Here is a 19210-nt window from a genome sequence, read left to right as displayed (position 1 = left end):
TCTAATGGATGATGTAGATAGGGACAACACAGCTTCCTAGGGCAGGGAGACAATACTCCAATTCACCCTTCTGGATGGGGAGACTACAGCATCCCTTTCCTGTTAGGTTTAAATGGCCACTGCAGGACTGTAGGCTGCAGTTTACTAGCTAGTCAGCCACACTGCCACTGCTCCTGTCTATAATCCTTATCAGTTAGTGCAGATAGCTACTACTGATATAGCACTTCGGGGCCAGGGCCCTTGGTGCTTTAAGGATAATGATAACCACCTACCTTTGTGTATTCCAAATGGGGGCCAAGGCACAGAGCAGAGAAGGGACTTGCCTAAGGTCATACTTAGCTACTGATGTTACTTGTGCCTGTACCAGTGGCTCTTTGCTAAGATCCCTAGTCGTGTTCCTCCTGCCCAGTGAAGAGTCCATACCTGCCCCATGTGGCGCTGGAAAAGGTGGAGGTAGGCAAGGTTGAATGCGCTGGGGCGGGTATTTACGGTAGTGGGGTTGGAGAGGCGCTCGGCGGCATTTACGGTAAATGGGGAGGGAGGGGTATATTGCGTGCGCGGGCAGGGCGGGCAGAGCTGCGTGCGCGGCCCCGCGAGGCGCGTCTCTCCCTCGCGAGCTCGGTGAAAGGATTTGGCGCCAGGCGGGTCCGCTCTGCAGCTGCCGCAGCCGCACGAACCAGCCGCGCCACCCACCCACCGGGGCCTCGACCCAGCGCCGCCGTCCGACCGAGCCCAGCGCCGCCAGGCACCTTGCCGCCGCCATGAGCTGCTCGCCCGTCAACGTGAAGAAGCTGAAGGTGTCGGAGCTGAAGGAGGAGCTGAAAAAGCGGCGTCTCTCCGACAAGGGCCTCAAGGCCGACCTCATGGAGCGGCTCCAGGCCGCGCTAGACCAAGAGGAGGCCGGCGGGGGAGGCCCTGCCAGCAGCGCTGCCGAGCCCGGCAACGGCAGCATGGAGGGGGAGGCGGCCGAGATCGGCCAGGAGGGAGGCCCCGACCAGGCCGCGGCCTCCACCGCCGAGGACGACGACGAGGAGGGGATGGAGGCGGTCGATGGCGACGCCATGGAGCTGGGCGAGGAGAACGGCGCGGGGGCCGGGGGCGGCCCGATGGAGGAGGAGGCGGGCGGCTCGGAGGAGGAGGAAGAGGAGGATGAGAACGGAGACGACCAGGGCTTCCAGGAGGGGGAGGACGAGCTCGCCGACGAGGAGGAGGCCGAGGCCGGCGACGCCAACGGGCACGGGGAGCAGCAACCCCCGCAGCAGCAGCCGCCGCCGCTCCTGCAGCCCCAGAGCGGGGGCCGCCAAGGAGGCGCCCGGGAAAAGCGGCGCCTCGGGACCCCGGCCAACGGCTCCTGCCGACCGCGGCTGCCGCCAAGTAACCAGCCGCGCCGCAGCAGGACAGAAGAAAGCGGAAGGCGGCGGAGGCGGCGCCCCCGGGGCCCAGGCAGTCGGGGGTGAGTGCGTGCGGGCCGCAGCGGCCCCCGGGCTGAGGGGCCGGTCGCGGGGGGGGGGCGGTTTCCGGGGTGAGGGATTCGTAGTTTAGCACGAGATCCGGCCCTTCCCCGCCGGGGGTGGGATTCGCGCCCCTATCACGGCCGCGTGTTCTCCGGTGGGGGGGGGGCCGGTCTCGAGCAGGGGGTCGTTGCGCGAGGGCGGGACCGTTGAGGTGCACTCCGGAGCGCGGCGGGGGGTGAGGAGGGGTGAGAGGGAAGGGGCTGCTGCGCCGTGGGGGAGGGGCGGTTCCGGAGGGGCCGCTGGGGCGCGCTGTATTGTGCAAACGAACGCTGCGCGGCGTGACGTTGCTTCCGGCCTGGCTGCTCCTCGGGATCGCGTTTTTGGAACGTTCGGTACAATGGAGGCGGAATCCCCTGCCCTGCGGCCAGGCCCCATGCGGAGCGGCCCCGCCGCCAAGCTGCGCCTGGCCACGCGGAAAGGGGGGCGCTGCAGTTCTGTAGGGCCCTTGTGCGCAGCTCCAGTGTGTCCTACAGGGAGCGCGTGGGGGAGGGGAAGGAAGCTAGATGGAAATGGTCTGTTTAATGCAATGAGTTACTGCTGGTCTCTCTTCCGCTTAACCTTCCCGTGCCCTGAACGCAGCAGGTGTTTTCTCTGTGCAGGAACAGTATAAATGAGGTCATATTATTCTTGCCGCATTTTTCACAGATCTGACAATTCACGAAGTAACTTTTAATAATCTTCAGACCACATTATTGTCAGAACAGATAGGACAACTTTGCATTTTTTTCTCTTAATTTTAAGAGATCTCTATGCCAGATGTTGATATAATTTTTCTGGCAGCTAGATCGTGTGATCTTAAATTTTAATTTGAAACCTAACATTTGGGGAAACACTAACATTTACAATTTAAAATGCGTTTCTCAACAGGGCCTACCTTAAACATATTTTTCATTTAAATTACTTTCTATAGGAGATAATAAAACAGAACAACAAAAAGCTGGTGATAAAAAGAGAGGTGTGAAGAGACCACGTGAAGACCATGGCCGGGGATATTTTGAATACATTGAGGAAAACAAGTACAGCAGGTAGAGAAACTTCAAACCATTAAATATTATTAGATATCTAACAATGAAAAGCCCTGGAAGCTAGGTTTTAATTCCACTTTGTAAAACAGTTATTAAGGAAAATGTATCAAAATGTATTCTGTTGGTTCGTAGGGCCAAATCTCCTCAACCACCTGTTGAAGAGGAAGATGAACAGTTTGATGACACAATGGTTTGTCTTGATACTTGTAAGTATATCTGCTTTTTTGACTCTAGTGACAAGCTCTCAGCCCATTCTCTCCCCCCCCTCCGTGTTTTTTTATTTTATTTTATTTTTATTTTTTATTTTATTTTATCTATTTATTTATTTATTTGAAACTAGCTTGCTGAACTTAGTAGGAACAAACAGGTTGACTCACCAGTAAAAGCTACCTGTGAAGGACTTCAGAATACCATTTTTCTGCTTTTTATGATATATGAAGAGAGCCTGAAAGGCTTTACTTTGTTTTATTCCCTGTATGGTGCTTCTTTTAAACTTTAAAAATAGCACGCCTGGTTTTGATGGGGGGAGGGGTTTCAGGATGTATATGGCAAAGGGGTATATCAAATATATAACCAACACCTTCCAAAATGTTCACCAATTACTAAAACAGGTGTTAACAAATAAGATTCAAAGTTGGGAGAATGATGTACAGTGAGGGCATAAACCAAGTGAAAAGAAACTCGGGCTGGTTTAAATTGAGAACTTGATTGTGAAATGGTATATACAGGCTCAGTTATGCTGTACAGCCTTTCTAACTTGGGAGGGAAGAGGGCAGTTTGCCACAATTTCAGAGATGAAACAATACAGTGATAAGAGAGTACATATTGTGATGATGTAACTGCTTTTTGGTTCGCTTAAGCCCTATTCTACAAGAAGCAGTCTTTGCATTGATATTAATAAGTTAGAACAAACCATTAGTTGACTTGTAATTGGTTATTAGTCATTAGTGCAGGAAGTAGAAATGTGTTGCTTTTGTGTACAAACTTTGTACAGTTGTAAAGTCTTACTATCAGTCACTTGTAATGTCAGCTGTGCATTAGTCTCAGAATTAGTTCAGCACTAATATGTCCAGCTGCAACCATGTGTGTGATTGACTTATGCAGAGTAGTAAATTTATAAAGGGGAGAGAATTACCAACTTGTGAGCCCTTGGTGCTGCCACTAAGGGTAAAGCGGCGGGGGGGAAACAACACTAGTTCTCCCAGTTATAACATGTCACTAGTGTTTAATGGTCTCTGTATAAAGCAGTACCATATTTTCTACAGTGCCTTGACACAAGGGACAGTTACAATGTCGGTTTAAAAAGAAACCTTATCCAACCTGTTAGGCATCTGCAAATTCTATCCTTCACTTTCAATAAAGAGAGAACAGTTTAGATGACACTTGTCTAAAAGTATCATACATAGTAGTAGTGTTGCAAGTAATGCTAAGATTACTATTGCTGAAAATTATAGAAATGTTTCATATTCCTGCATATTTTGACACCATTTTGTCATCTGTTTCTGCTCTTTGTGGAGAAACTGTTTAGAACTGGGAAAATTTGGATTGACAGTTACATCAACAGAGAATACGGGTTAGATGTAGTTTAAGAAACTTAAATTTTATTTATTTTTTGGAAAGTGCCTAGCAGTTAATTCAGTTTGATAGTGTTTCTTGACAGACTAGATTTCATTCTTAATTGAAGACTGCTAGTCGTAAGCAGCTGTCTTTTAATGATAGAATGTTGAGTGCCTAAATAATTGCCGTGGTTTTATTGTACTGCTAGTAGTGGTCTAGTTTTCTTGAACACAAGTAGTTATGCCATTGAAATGCAGTCATCTTTACACAGATTTCAATTTAATATGAGCAGTGGCATGAGGAAACACTATATGTGCCTTGATGGCCTGTATTTCCTAGGGTCCGCCACAATTTTTAGATTGCATTAAATTCTACTTGTCAGCCTCTGGGCAACATTGATCCAAATGATATATTCTTGACGCTTCCACACAAAGGAGTGTTACCTTTTTAAAATAAAAACTTTAAATGTTTTTACAAAACAGGTAAGCAAAACTGTGCAAATGTATATCTAATCAGTTTCACTTTCTGGTTAGTATGCAATAATATGTGGAGGGTATGGGAAGTGTTCTGAGAACTATGAATGAAAAGTGTTTACTAGTAGTGCAAAATAAATTTCAGTTGCAAACATTATGGTTGTAGAAGGGGGTCATTCCATACAAACAAAATGAGAATTCTGGTAATACTAAGCTCCTTAAATCTTAGACCTAAAATATGTATTCTGTTAAGACTTCTTAGTTTTTAAGAATATCAGAAGATGCAGCATGTAAAACAGTACAGTTCCTCTGCATAGACTGGTTACTGTTAACTTTTAACACTTCTGTGCTGTTCTAAATACAAGTGGGAAGGCAAGTCTTATACATGGGCAGGATAATATATAGTTTGCTAAATTTTAGCGTGGCTGTGGCTTCTAGTACGTTCTTGGGCACTTCAAGGGCTGCATCCAACACCTCACATCCCCATGGTACGTTGGCTTGTTATGGCTTTAGATCTGCTGTTTGTGTTCTCTAGAGGCTTCCATGGTGTTACTGGTTTCAGTTTTGACATGCTTTTTGGGGCTGAGGTTCCAACTGTGCACTAGTAGTGTGGTTTTTGTTTAGTTTTTTTTGTTCCCATGTGGCACTTTTTTTTTTTAATCATTTTTGAAGGATCATCTGCTGCTATGCTCTCCCCGTGTAAGCTTATCTATTTCTGATTTGGAGTATTTTTATTTTAATTGGCTTGAAATTAATATGGCTACTTGTTAGTAACATAGACAATCATATATATACACACAAAAATAAAAAATATGACAGCTTTAGGTACTTGTTTGTATATTAATGTTGTTCTTTAGAGCCTGTTGTATAAACTGTTAGTACCTATTGATGTTCAAGGCTGTTTTTGATGTCTGCCTGTAAACAGTTATCTTTGTTAACACCACATGGTAAATAGAAATTAGAAATAAAATAAACAGTTGCATGTGGACTTGCTAGGAATGTGTTTTTATAGGAAATTGGGAAACTTAAATAAATGTGTAAAACTGATTCAGAACATGCTCATCAGGCTTCCTCAGGGCTTTCTGGTTGATCAGCTGTCTGAAACCTTGGGCTGGGAAAGTACACCAATATTTAGCAAACCAGTTGGTTTACTGAAGCGTGGAGAAGTGTCCATACCCAGGAGCAGGAGAGCTGTGTTCTGGTCATGCCTCATTTGGAATAACTTTGAAAAAATACTGAAAATGATACTGAGAACTTTCTGAAATTAATTGTAACTAAATTTAATAAGTTGTATGCCAAAACTTTCTAGCATGAGTGCCTAAAATTAAATCTAAAGTTGTATCTGAGCATCTAAATCATGAGTTCTGAGCCCACTTGCAATCAACTGCTTGGCACTTTTGATAATCAAATCACCTATTTAAGTGCCCCAAATTAGACACACATACTTAGCAATACTTATAAACTAATCTGTTTAAATTTCAAACATACATATGAATAGCAGTAAACAGTATGATTTTTTTATTATATTGACAGATAACTGCGACTTACATTTTAAAATCTCAAGAGACCGTTTTAGTGCTTCCTCTCTGACCATGGAAAGTTTTGCCTTTCTCTGGGCTGGAGGGAGAGCTACCTATGGAGTTTCTACAGGCAAAGTCTGCTTTGAAATGAAGGTAAATCAGATTACTGTTTTAGTGGGGAATGATCTTGAGCATGTGTAAAAACTTTTAATTATTGGTCATCTTGGTATAGCTCAAATTTTACAGAAATATAATTCCATTCAATTGTAGCTAGATCAGATGGGATAAATCCAGAGCATGGGGATTTTTAATCACTTTCTTTATAGACCAGAGGAACAATTTTATTTAAAACATGAAAAATAACAAACTTTATTGGCAAAAATGCTTTTTATACAAAGACTCTACAAAATGCAGAGATTTACATTTGAATCATGTAGCTATAAACAAGGCTTGAAAAACTTACCTGACATCAACTAGTCAAGAGCAGAGGATTGTGCTTCATGCCACCTACAGTCTATAAAAGAATAAAATGCTACTGTAGTTAGTTGTAATTTAACCCAGCAATCTCATTCCTGGCCATACCCAGTCATCTGCTTATGCCATAGAAGTTGGTAACTTTACCAGCAACTAATAGTCAGGACTCTGTCTCCTAGCTGAAGCCAGCATTGATTAAGGTGGGAAAGGGAAAGAAGTAGGAGAGCTGTAGATGGTCCATGGCCATGTAGGAAGCCAACACTTTCCACCTGCCGGGAAAGGGGTGGGTGCTGAAATTACTACTAGGTATTAGTCCTTTTCTTGGCTCACTGCCTTCAGCTTATGTCTTAAAATCTTAAGCCTTTTCCTTTCATGCACCCCATGCACAATTCTCGTTGCTTTTTATTCTCCTTTCATGCAGTGCCCTTAGGCCTCCTGGTTGCTACAAGGTTTGGTAGGTGGGTATCTCCTTTTACCCAGGCTCCCTTACTGTATTATTCTTGGTGCCTGCTGCCATTGCCATTACTGCTGCAGCTCCAGTTGTCTTCAAGTCAGTGTCATTCTGCTTATATGACTGTGAAGCGCAGAGGATTCTGGTTAGTTTTCACTTCATACAGCTTGGCAAAGCTCGGAGCAGCAGCAAGTATATGGCAGCTACCTGTCTACATATTTATGGGGACTTAAGGATTTTTTTCTTTTTTTTTTTTCTTTGTAATCATAAGAGTAGTATGTCTTTAAAGAAAGCATAGGTTCTGCAAAAGCTGATACTCATAACATTTACCAAAAGAGCTGTTTGCTATCAGTCCCTTGCTATAAAAGAAATACTGTTAAGCTTTAAACTGTCCTTGTATCACTACAGCCAAAACACTGGCTTAATTTCTTCATGTAATACTTCACTTTAATCTGTAACGTATTGGCTAGAATAATGTTCACTGTCTTGTGCATGCAGAGTACTGGTATATTACCATGCAGAAGAGTCGAATGAATTGTTTGTTCAACGTAATACTAATTTTAAGTTAGAAGGGCTCCTTATACGTCAAATGCCCTAGCCTCCCCATAAACAAAGCTCTTGAAGTCACATGCACCTTTATGTCCTTAGCCAGAAGATATAAGTACTTGGTAGCTGACTTGTAGTTCCAGGAAGTTTTAACTCAGACTACTTAACTCTTTCCCCATGCCAACCCTCCCCTCCTTCCCCCCAGTAATGCCTGAAAATGTGGTAGGCTCTTATTTGTACTTAATAATTTGAAGCTTGTATTAAGAGGTGATGCAAAATATCTTCAGGAACCTGATATTTCATTTTAATTTTTAATCATTTTTTGTTTGAAAACAGGTTACAGAGAAGATTCCTGTTAAACATCTGTATACAAAAGACATTGACATACATGAAGTGCGGGTTGGCTGGTCACTGAATACAAGTGGAATGTTGCTTGGTAAGACTTCAAAATATGTCAGTCAGTATTACTTACATTTAGCTAAAAGGCATTCAGCCTTTTTTTGATGTCCACCTCACTTCTTATGGAGTAACTAAATCTGTATAGGCTCTTTTAAACTGTTGGTGATGCCTCCTAAACACAGTAAGATAGGCATTGTATCAAGTGATTCTGCGAAGACAGTGACTTTGAAAGAAGGATACGCTTCTTGGGCTGAAACAGGTTGGTTTTTAAATATAGGTGTAAGGGCTACCTGACTTTGCAAGAGCTGTGTAGAATAATTCTGTATAATTTTTGCTCTGCATATCACCTGTGTGCCATCAGCACAAGACTGACTTGAAGTATGTTGGCACAAGTCCAGAGAAAGAAACAAAGGTATTACTCTCAGAATTATTAATAGGAAAATAAAGAATTATGTGGTGATTCTACCAAAAATCTTTCACTTTTGAAAATGGGTAGGAGGGAAGAATACTCTGCTGGATGAAAGGAAATTATTCTCCTAGTATTCTGCTGTTTAAATATTTAACACCCACCATCTTTCTAGATAATATTTGAATTCCGTCTTTGTCTGCTGCAGCAGCTATAAACTAATATTTTTAAAGGGGTGCTGGTGCACAAACTGTTCATCATTTAAGATCGTTTTAATACCTGCGTCTGCTGCGCTTGTTGAAATGTTCACTATTGAACGAATAGTAATTTGTAGTAGCATCTGGTGATGGTATAGCCTCCTTAAAGATGGTTCTTAGCTGGCAAATAATTCGTTTCTGTAAAAGTCAAGTGTGTGTTTAAAAACTAAAGGTGTCCATTTTGACAGTTCATAAGGTAGAATTCAGGAACTGTGAGTAGAGAAAGTCAAGAACTTCAAGGATGTAACAATCTGTGGTGTACATTTTTTTTTTTTTTTTTTTTAATACTGGAAATATTTAAAAGAACACAATGCTGGAAAACAGACGGCCTTAGAGTAATTTGGAATATCTGATTTATTTGTGTCAATGTCTAGCGGCTTTTTTTCCCTCTTATATTGGAAATCCTGCTAGATAGTGGCCTACGGTGAAGTACCTTGAAAATGAGACACAGGACAGTTCATTTGAATGAATATAAACTTTTTTTAGAATGTTGAGAACTACTTTAAAAGTAGTTAATCTAGAACACAAGATTGTAGCTTGTCACTGTAGCTTTCTTCTAAGTTATCTTTTCTTTCACCAGGTGAAGAAGAATTTTCTTATGGATATTCTCTAAAAGGAATAAAGACATGCAATTGTGAGACTGAAGACTTTGGTGAGAAGTTTGATGAAAATGATGTGATTGCGTGTTTTGCTGTAAGTTTTCCACTATTTCTCTGTTTTTGAAACTTGAATTTTCTGGCTTAGTTACGTGGAAAAGGCTGACCTGATTTTTAAAAAACTGGAGCAAGATACTTGTATCTTAAAGATTCTAGTTAATTTTCTTATTGTTGGTACATTATTTGATGCTTGTTTAACTGAGTTAAAGCCATTTTCTATATGGAAGATATTTACATTATACAAAGTTTGATAACTTTTATCTACATTATCTTAAGGACTGCAAAACTTTAAGATTGTTTGTTTGGTTACTTGTATTGTGGACAAAAAGTGGAAACTGAGATTCCATCATGAAGCCTTAATAAAAGGAAACTTGAAGTCATTATATACAGAGTACTTGGATTCCTCCTAATTTGGTCTTTATACTGTGCAAGTTGAACTTGGTTTCATATATTAACAGAATTTTGAAGGTGATGAAGTGGAACTCTCGTATTCCAAGAATGGGCAGGATCTTGGTGTTGCATTCAAAATCAGTAAGGAAGTTCTTGATGGGCGACCACTTTTCCCACATGTTCTCTGCCATAACTGTGCAATTGAATTCAACTTTGGTCAGAAGGATGAACCCTACTTTCCCGTACCTGAAGAGTATAGCTTCATTCAGAAAGTTCCTTTAGAAGATCGGGTTAGAGGACCAAAGGGACCTGAACAAAAGAGAGACTGTGAAGTAAGTTTGATAGTTTTGAAAAGAACTAATATTTTAAAACATATTAATCTAATTACAGTAATCCTATTGAAAATCTTACTACACAACTAGCTTTGTCCATCTGTGTGGATGCTTGTTCTCGAAACAAGTAAGTTATGATGTTTAAACGTAAAATTTTTGAGATTGGGCATTCTATAAAGTTTACCAGTTTGGACTCATTCTGATTTTTCCTCATATTTTAACTAAATGAAACAAAGCAATAATTGGCATATTTATGGCCACATTCTTTGATAAGCTGCCAAGTAGCACAGCTTCTGTATTTGGCATTTGACTTTAAACTATAACAACCTAAACCATGTCATAATAGGTGGTAATGATGATTGGCTTGCCTGGAGCTGGGAAGACCACATGGGTTTCCAAACATGCAGCAGAAAACCCTGGAAAATACAATATCCTTGGAACAAATACTATTATGGACAAAATGATGGTAAGTAGTGACAGGGCTGAGGTCTGTCAGTAGATTTTATAAAAGTTGAAAGCTTGCTTGGATTTTTTTTCTTTCCCATATCTGTAGTGTTAAATGGCAAAGTATTGAATAGTTGTTTTGGGAAACTTAAGGAGTTTTGACTAAACAAAGTAAATATAGCATGAATTACAGCAGGCGTCTAAACCTTATGTATGTTCTTAGTAGAAATCAGATTTATTTATTTGACCTGCTAGTTATGAAATGTTAAGTATTTTTGGCCTGTATTGCTTTTTGAGGATGGGTTAAACCTCTAAATCCTGACATGGATTGTAATGCAGTAATTATTGTTCTTGCATGATGTCTGTGGTGATTTATAAAGGGAAATATTGCTCACGTGCCATAGCAGACTTTTTAAAGAATCACTGTTCCTTTGTGGGATATTGTTAAGAACACCAATTCAAATGAGTTTGCAGTGCGTCACTTGGCTTAAAAAAAATTAAGCCTTCAATGCCAGATAAAAACACTTAACAAAGGAATAGGTCAGCAACAGGAGGAGTACTACTATAACTTTGGAATATGTTTTTGTAGGTTGCAGGTTTTAAGCGGCAGATGGCTGACACTGGAAAACTTAACACACTGTTGCAGAGAGCTCCCCAGTGTCTTGGCAAGTTCATTGAGATTGCCGCTCGTAAGAAGCGGAACTTCATTTTGGATCAGGTATAAGTTAATGTATGAAATTTAATTTTTAAATTAGAATGGAAATAACTCAGTGGGATTCAGGTTTAAAATCTAGCAGCTGTTTCTTGCGCTCTTCTGCTTTTCCTGCTTACCTCATTGAGGAGGCCAAAGGTTGAACTGTACTACCAGCATTTTTAATCACTTCATGTGTCATTTAAGCTTTCTCCAAAATTGTGGGGTGTTGAGGGAAATAGTGTTCACATCCAAAGTGTGTAAGATTTCTGTAAAGGTGCACCATGCTACATCTGTCCTTCCACTTACATGTAAAAGTCATTGCAAGCTCTTGTAGAGATGAAATTTATACACCATATAAGTTTAACTTCCTTTAGTTCTGACAATGACAGCTACGTGTAGTAAGTTACTGCATTTTTTTCAGACAAATGTGTCTGCAGCTGCGCAGAGGAGAAAAATGTGCCTGTTTGCAGGCTTCCAGCGCAAAGCAGTTGTTGTTTGCCCAAAAGATGAAGACTACAAGCAAAGAACACAAAAGAAGGCAGAGGTGGAGGGAAAAGATCTTCCAGAGCATGCAGTTCTCAAAATGAAAGGCATGGAACATAATCCTATACTATGTTTTAGGATGTTGAGTATCTGTTTAAAGGGATAATGTAAATTTTTAGACTTCAAATTTGCTTACCTTAAACAGTTACACTAAAACCTAGAAACTGGAAGACTATTGTAGCTTTGTTAGACAACACTATATTGTGTGTTCCCTCTGCTGCAGTCCTTAATACTACTCAGTCATGCTGATATGCTCCATGCAGATGCACAAAGCTGTCGTGGCATAAAGTGCCCTATTTAAAAAAAAAAAAAAAAAAAAAAACCATTAAACATGCTTGACAAACATTGATGTTTGTTCTGAGTGCAGGTTTCAAAAAATTAACAGGCAGAATATTTTAGCTTTGGATAGTGTTAGCAACTTCTTGGTGAACTGTTTGCTTCACTTACCGCTCCTCAGTTTTGTCTTCATATTCAGTGATTCGATTTCTGGAATTTTGTCCCTGCTCTTGGAGGAGGAGTGAGTAATTGCATCTCAGTGGATATTCTGAACATCCAGGGTTTTCTCCTTTTATAGGAAACTTCACGCTGCCGGAGGTAGCAGAATGTTTTGATGAAATAACCTATGTAGAATTACAGAAAGAGGAGGCTGAGAAGCTCTTGGAACAATATAAGGAAGAAAGTAAAAAATCACTTCCTCCTGAGAAGAAACAGAACACTGGGTCAAAGAAAAGTAACAAAAAAAGTGGTAAAAATCAGTTTAACAGAGGTGGCCAGAGAGGACGTGGAGGATTCAACATGCGTGGCAACTTCAGGGGAGGAGGTAGGCCTGGAAACAGACCTGTTAACTTTATAGACATTTCTGGCTTTGATGTTCGCCTTTGACTGTAGCTGGTTCATTACCTTTATGCTGGGGAAAGCTTGACTTCAGATACACTTGAAGAGAAAGTCAAGGCATTAGCAAAATATACTCCTTCATAAGCTGAATATTTTTGGTAAAATGTTTCAGATCCGAAGAAGTGGGCTGTAGCCTACAAAAGCTTATGCTCAGATAAATTCCTTAGTCTCTAAGGTGCCACAAGCACTCCTGTTTTTTGGTTTAAAAAAAAAAGTGACTCATCAAAGAGCGGGGGTCAGCTTATAAATGGGTCTACACCAAGATTTGATTTTAAACTCTATGGAATCATTTAATTGAATAATACACTGTCATTTTTTTTAACCTAGAGCGTTCACAGGCACTGAGCCCCTCAGCTCGCCATAGCTGCAGTTTGCCATTCCCAGCTGATGGGAGCTGTGGGAATGGCGAACCATGGCCATGGGGAGCCGAGGGGCTCTGTGCCTGTGAATGCACCAAGTTAAAAAAAAGTCCTGACCTGCCAGCGGCTTACCCTCATGGGCTGGGAGCCAAAATTTTCCAACCCCTGAAATACAGGGTCGGCTTATGAGAGAGTCATGTAGTTTTTGCTATTTTTACTTATCCATTTTTGAGGGGTTGGCTAATAAAGGATATATACGGTAACTTAAATTAGTCCATAATATAGAGGGAACTAGAGATCCTATACTGTATTCATATGGCTTGTCAAGGGCAGTGCTGCTGAATTTTCACATTTGGATTTGGGGTTTGGTTTTGCACTATATTGGTGTCTCTGGATGTTTTAATCAAGTATCAGAAATTTCTTATTCAGGCATTCTTTTTCATTTGAAGCCAGTGGGCTTGGCATCCAAATCCATTAGGCAAAACAAATCTTCATTAAAATGTAGTATGTGTAAAACATACGATTTTGAGATATGTTGGCTATATCAGACAATAGTTTTCATATAAGAAAATTGTCAAACAAATGCATAGTTTTTGTTTTTTCTTCCTACAGTCCCTGGGAACCGTGGTGGATACAACAGGAGAGGTGGCAATATGCCTCAGAGAGGAGGTGGCGGCGGTGGTGGTGGCGGCAGTGGGGCAATTGGCTATCCATACCCTCGTGGCCCTGTCTTTCCAAGCAGAGGTGGTTACTCAAACAGAGGAAACTATAACAGAGGTGGAATGCCCAACAGGGGGAACTACAACCAGGTAGGTAATGCATTCTGTAGGTGTGCTAAAGTTGACTTACCAGGTGTTTAAGGCAATTTCTTCTTTGAAAGGTTGCAGTAGTAATTTACAAATTTTGCAGGTTGAAGTGTGTTGATTCACAGTTGAAAAAACAAATCTCCTGTGATAGTGGTATGGTGAGTTTGTGTTTAAGAGGCCTGTCTACTTTAGGTAGTTTTGGCACTTGCTCACACACATGGCACCAAACCTTTATTAAACATGCTTAGAGCTGGTGCATCTGGTTTAATTGGGAAGATTTTAAGCCTTTGCTCCTGTTAAGAACTCTAAATTTTTTTATTTGTTTTTGCAGTCTAAGCACAAGCTTCCTACATTAACAGTTAACTGATCCAATAGAAGTGTTGATATAGAATTGTTAAGTGAAAGGGACAGCACCTGTATAAAATGCTTCTGAAAAATACCTAACTAAGAAAGCATTTTCACAAATTTTACTGAGTTACTGCTATTAATGAATCTACTTGTTTTATGGACTATGTGGAGAGGCATATATAGGCTCAAAATTGCAGGAGCTAGCATATCCAGACTACCAAGACGTGGAAAATAACACTAGGAACTGTGTTCCATGTACACAGTCCCTGGGATCTCCCAAGATGTACAGCTGTGCAAGGCTCCCCTCACATCGTTGCAAGTAAAGTGAAATGTATCTGAAGGAGAAAGTTTAATAACAAAAGGGATGCAGAAAGGAAATATGAATTTTAACTGCTTCAGGCACTACAACCCAACCTGTGCACTGCTCATGGTTTAGGAGTGGCTATGGGACCTCCTTATGACTGACCATGTCACTTGTATGATATGTGAGGACAAATGTATCCCAATTTTGGGGGCTGATCTAGTGCATGATACATCAGTTGAGCAAACAGTTAAGTATTCTGAGTATCTCATAATAGCTATTTGTGATCTTAACAGCACCAGGAACTTAATTGCTACTCCTTCAAATGGACAGACTTCAGTGGAGGCATTCAAAAGTTTGTTGAATTATCTTGGAGTGTTAAAGAGCCAGCAGATGGAGCTCAAGCTAATAGACTTACTTGCGAAACTTCCCAAACACTGATGCTAAACCAGAATGCTGCATTTCTTCCAATATAGTGAAAATTCTTAAGTATACTTCCATAGTGTGGCTTGCATCCCAAGCTCTGTGCACCACCCTTTTCTCTCATTATTAAATAAACCATATCTTTGCCTGATCACATAATGTCCTTGTGGCGACTGCAACATGAAAGAATAGGAACATATTTTGTATTTATAGTTGTCTTAATAGTATTAGTCAGTTGGGAATGAGTCAGAACTGGAGTAGCCAGTTGTTCAGACCACCAACAGCAGCAGTCTGAGAGCTACTGGTTTATGAAACCTGTCAAATCCAAAACCCTCACCAGATATAAATCGCTGAAACAATGGAGAGAAATGTAAGCATTTTAAGAGCTTTTCAGTGTCTCTGTAAGGTTTGTACCATGACAGGTGCACTAGTAAGTTTTGGATTCTCATGCATACCCTTCTGGAATATGGCCTACAACAGATGTAGTCGTGTTCTGAAACACCTTCTTGTTACAGAATTTCAGAGGAAGGGGAAATAATCGTGGCTACAAAAACCAATCTCAGGGCTACAACCAGTGGCAGCAGGGTGTAAGTAACTTCTGAGACTTTTCTTTAAGTCCTTAGGAATTGACTCACTCACACATGTGAAAATGCTGTGCAAAGTTGTCTCAAAAGTCTAGGATATGTTGTTCAAAGTCTAGGATATCTTGCATTCCAGCTGTCGCTTATTTGCTTGTAATGGCTGTCATATATTTGGTTTCTTCTCAGTATGGCATTACATTAAACAATATGACGCCTCCTGTTTCTTACACAGTTCAGATATTACTGCCAACTGAAAAGTTGTTCTTCTCTGGTTAGTTAGCTGTCATCTAATTTCCTTGTAAATGTATTTAATGTAGGAAAGTGAGCTGTGAGTAATGTCTGGTTACAGTTCAAAATTAATTATTTATCCATCTGTTGCAGCAATTCTGGGGTCAGAAGCCATGGAGTCAGCATTATCACCAAGGATATTATTGAATACCCAAATAAACGAACTGATACATATTTCTCCAAAACCTTCACAAGAAGTCGACTGTTTTTCTTTAGTAGGCTAACTTTTTAAACATTCCACAAGAGGAAGTGCCTGCGGGTTCCTTTTTTAGAAGCTTTGTGGGTTGATTTTCTTTTCTTTTTTTTGTACATTTTTAATTGCAGTTTTAAAGTGATTCGTAAGAGAACCTCAGCATTGTGCACGATAAGAGAATGTGTCAGTATTTCAGGGTTCTACATTTTATTGTAAAATGTGACTTTTTTTTTTTTTTACCACAACAAAAGTAAAACGTTGCTTTGTATCTGGTGTCCTTTTATTAAAGAATTTTCTCCTTTTTCCTCCCTCCCCCAATTTCTAGGAAACAGTCGTGAGTCGTTGTCACAATTGAATAGAAATGTTAGCAACCAGATTCATGTTGAGGCTCATAGTGGCCCTCATGAATATCATGAGACTATGTAATGCTCATATTACACCCCATCCTCTCTATGCAGTTTCTGGGTGGAGAGATTGGGAAAGCAAAAGTTTCTAGCAATAACTAGAAAGGTTTTATAAGATTGGAGTTCTGCAAAACTTGGGGCAAAGAGGAAACCTAGAGCTAAATAGTGAAGGTGGAGTGTATGTAGAAGCGCTCTTAAAGTGTAAAACTTGGTTGCATTAATTGTGAAGGCTCAAACTTGTGAAGGTACAACACCATGAATTCTTTTCCATTTGTTCTGCATTTTTGATTCTGAAAAGAAGCTGGCTTTGCCCATTTCTTATTAAACAAACCTTGTTGTAAATCCAGTTGTCTAATGGGATCTATATGAAGTTAGCTGTGTGTCTGTATAACCCCTTTCACCCAAAATACTGTATACCTAGTGTGCTTGTAGTAGTTACTCCACCATTTTGTAAGCTAATGAAACTGTGAGTCACCCATTTTATATCTAATTTTTAATCATGTCAATTCTCAAATGGGTGTATCTCCTTAGCCTGCTGATTCCTTTTTCTCTTTAAAAAAGTAGGTGGAGAAATTTAACTTTAGACGTTTGTTTGCAATAAAATAAATTCATTTTACTCTTGTTTTGGGATTCTCGCCATCAAGGTCTAAAATCCCTTTTTAAAACTCTTCAGAGGAAGAAGAGACTGTACAAACTTATGTTGGACAGCTCCAATGCTTTACTCTGTACACTCTAAAAATACTGAAATGAAAACTGGTGGCTGCTGTAGTAGAAATATCAAAGTGGGATTTTGTTGCTGTGGAAAACTTGCTTGTAAAGGAACTACATTTATCAGTATCATAAGACAACTGTTAACCTAGCTGAAAGAAAAGTCTTTCATTAAACTTTCTTATGACAGTAAATTGTTTTGACCTAACATTACCACTGCATATGATCCTTAAACTCTCCACCTATTTTGAAGGAAGAGAGTCTTTTTTTTAAAAAAAACTACACAAGAGGCAGTCTTTTTATCAAATATTTGAGCATTCTGGGGTTGAGGAGACATGCGTAAAATGTACATCCCATGTATAATTCCATAATCTACTACACTAATATGTAAAGTTTTATCCTTTGTGGATTGTACTGACTGCTGTGTAAATCAGTTTAAAGAAATCCAGCTCTTGCTGTGAAATAGAAAATAGGGAGGGAAGAAAACAAAGGCCAACTGTAACATCTTAAAAGCTCCATTTTTACTGTAGCAGCACTGTTCAACTATAAGCATATACACAATTCTTGTAATGTTATTGTTAGTTAATTCTTGGCCTGCATAGATCACATTATATGGGCAAGATGGATACTGTTGACCTAAAGCTAGAATTATGACAGATGTAAATACATCTTACCACTAGTACAAAGAGGTAGGGACTCATTTTTTTAGTTTTAAAACCTAGAACATGGTGATCCATTATAGCAGAAACTGACATCCTCTGTTCTGATGTAGAGACTGTTGTACACTTGAACAAAACAGGTTTTCTTTAAAATGTCACTTGGCTAGTGAAAGAAGGCCTGTGTAGTGTTGATGTTAAAAAATACTTCACTTTTTATTAAGAACTTGTAGCCATAGCAGCAGATGGTGATTGGGTACTAAGGCGGGGCCCCTCTCCTCCCCCCCCCCCAACCTCCATACATCCTTCTGTGAGGTGGTGGTGGTAAATAGGTAGTAATAAAATTGCTTTGAGGGAAAACAAATTCATGAATCAATCAATTTTTCCCATAAAGATACTAGTCGCTGAAGCCAAGTGGGAACTCTAACCACAGTACCTCTCTTTGACTGGGAATCAAGCATTTTGAATACTCAGTGGCATCAGAACACCTTTTTCTCTAGTACTGCTTAACTTTTTGCTCTTTTCCAATGTTCTCCTATATACATGATTTTCCTTCTGTTAGATTTTAAATACAAACATAACAGCATGTATTTTAAAAGAGGACATATGGATTATTTTTGTTTAAAAGACTAGTCTGCTATGTAAGGCATCTTTGAGCATGCAATTTCAGTAGTCATGAAGACTACAAATGCAGTAAAAATGCTTTCTCTAAAAATTCACTTGCAAACCCTGAGCTGTAAGAACAAACCTCTCCAATTAGCCTAAGATCTGAGCATGGATATAAGAGATGCTGACTCTTGACATCTCTTCTGATCTTAGCAGCTGTGCTGTTTGCACTGCTAAAATGTAGATTTTAGAAATCTCCATCAAAAAACACAAACTATTATTTAAAACTTGAAGAAATTCATTTTTTACTTTGATTACAAAGGTCTAGTCTTAAATAGGTTGGTTTTTCTTCCCCTTAGCCAGCCAAGCAAGGGAGAGGTTTTTTCTATAGTTTTAGTGAATCGTGTTTAAAGTTCAAAAAATGAGTGTATACATTTATTGGTCTGGTTAGGGTAGTGTATAAAGCTGGAATGTTAACTGGAGAGGGAGAATGGAAACTAAGTTGGGTTTAAACCTAGCCAGGTCACAGAGACTTATTCCTCATATGACTATTACTACCGTTTCTGCATTTAAATTTTTAGTCTGAGTAAAAAAAATTAAAGGGATAACAAATCCATGAGAATTGTAATAATTAATACCTCTCCCCCAAATTACTGGTCTCTTGGTTACAAAAATGTGATTATTTCCCCACCCCTTGCTTCCAAAATGACTTGCCAAAAATCCCTTCATTTGCAGTTAACCCATGACTAAGGAAAAGCAATAGAAAATTTGCATGGAGTTGAGTTGATGAAACTAATACTGTTGCAGCAGAATATAAACCACAGCTGTATGCTGTCACCAAAGAGGGCTTGCCATCTGGCATATTAAGTAACCACTGGCATGTTATAAGGCCTTGTTTACACTGGAAAAAACTGCCCATTTTGTAGCAGTTGCACTTCTGCTAGCTATGCTGTGAGTGCTCA

General features: G+C 40.1%; 1 protein-coding gene across 1 annotated transcript; it reads left to right on the top strand.

The window, feature by feature from the left end:
* Window positions 1–679: 679 nt before the first annotated feature.
* HNRNPU (heterogeneous nuclear ribonucleoprotein U) lies at window positions 680–16894 on the top strand. Its single transcript, XM_032801121.2, is given in 15 exon segments — window positions 680–1288; window positions 1290–1453; window positions 2425–2539; window positions 2672–2745; window positions 6103–6242; window positions 7897–7996; window positions 9203–9315; window positions 9737–10000; window positions 10347–10466; window positions 11034–11162; window positions 11560–11728; window positions 12256–12501; window positions 13547–13743; window positions 15328–15399; window positions 15775–16894. Coding segments are annotated over 15 exon segments (2484 nt in total). The 5' UTR covers window positions 680–761; the 3' UTR covers window positions 15829–16894.
* Window positions 16895–19210: the final 2316 nt, after the last annotated feature.

The sequence above is a fragment of the Chelonoidis abingdonii genome, chromosome 3 (genome assembly GCF_003597395.2).
Source record: "Chelonoidis abingdonii isolate Lonesome George chromosome 3, CheloAbing_2.0, whole genome shotgun sequence".
NCBI classification, from domain to species: Eukaryota; Metazoa; Chordata; order Testudines; family Testudinidae; genus Chelonoidis; species Chelonoidis abingdonii.
This window is presented reverse-complemented; position numbering and strand designations above follow the sequence as displayed.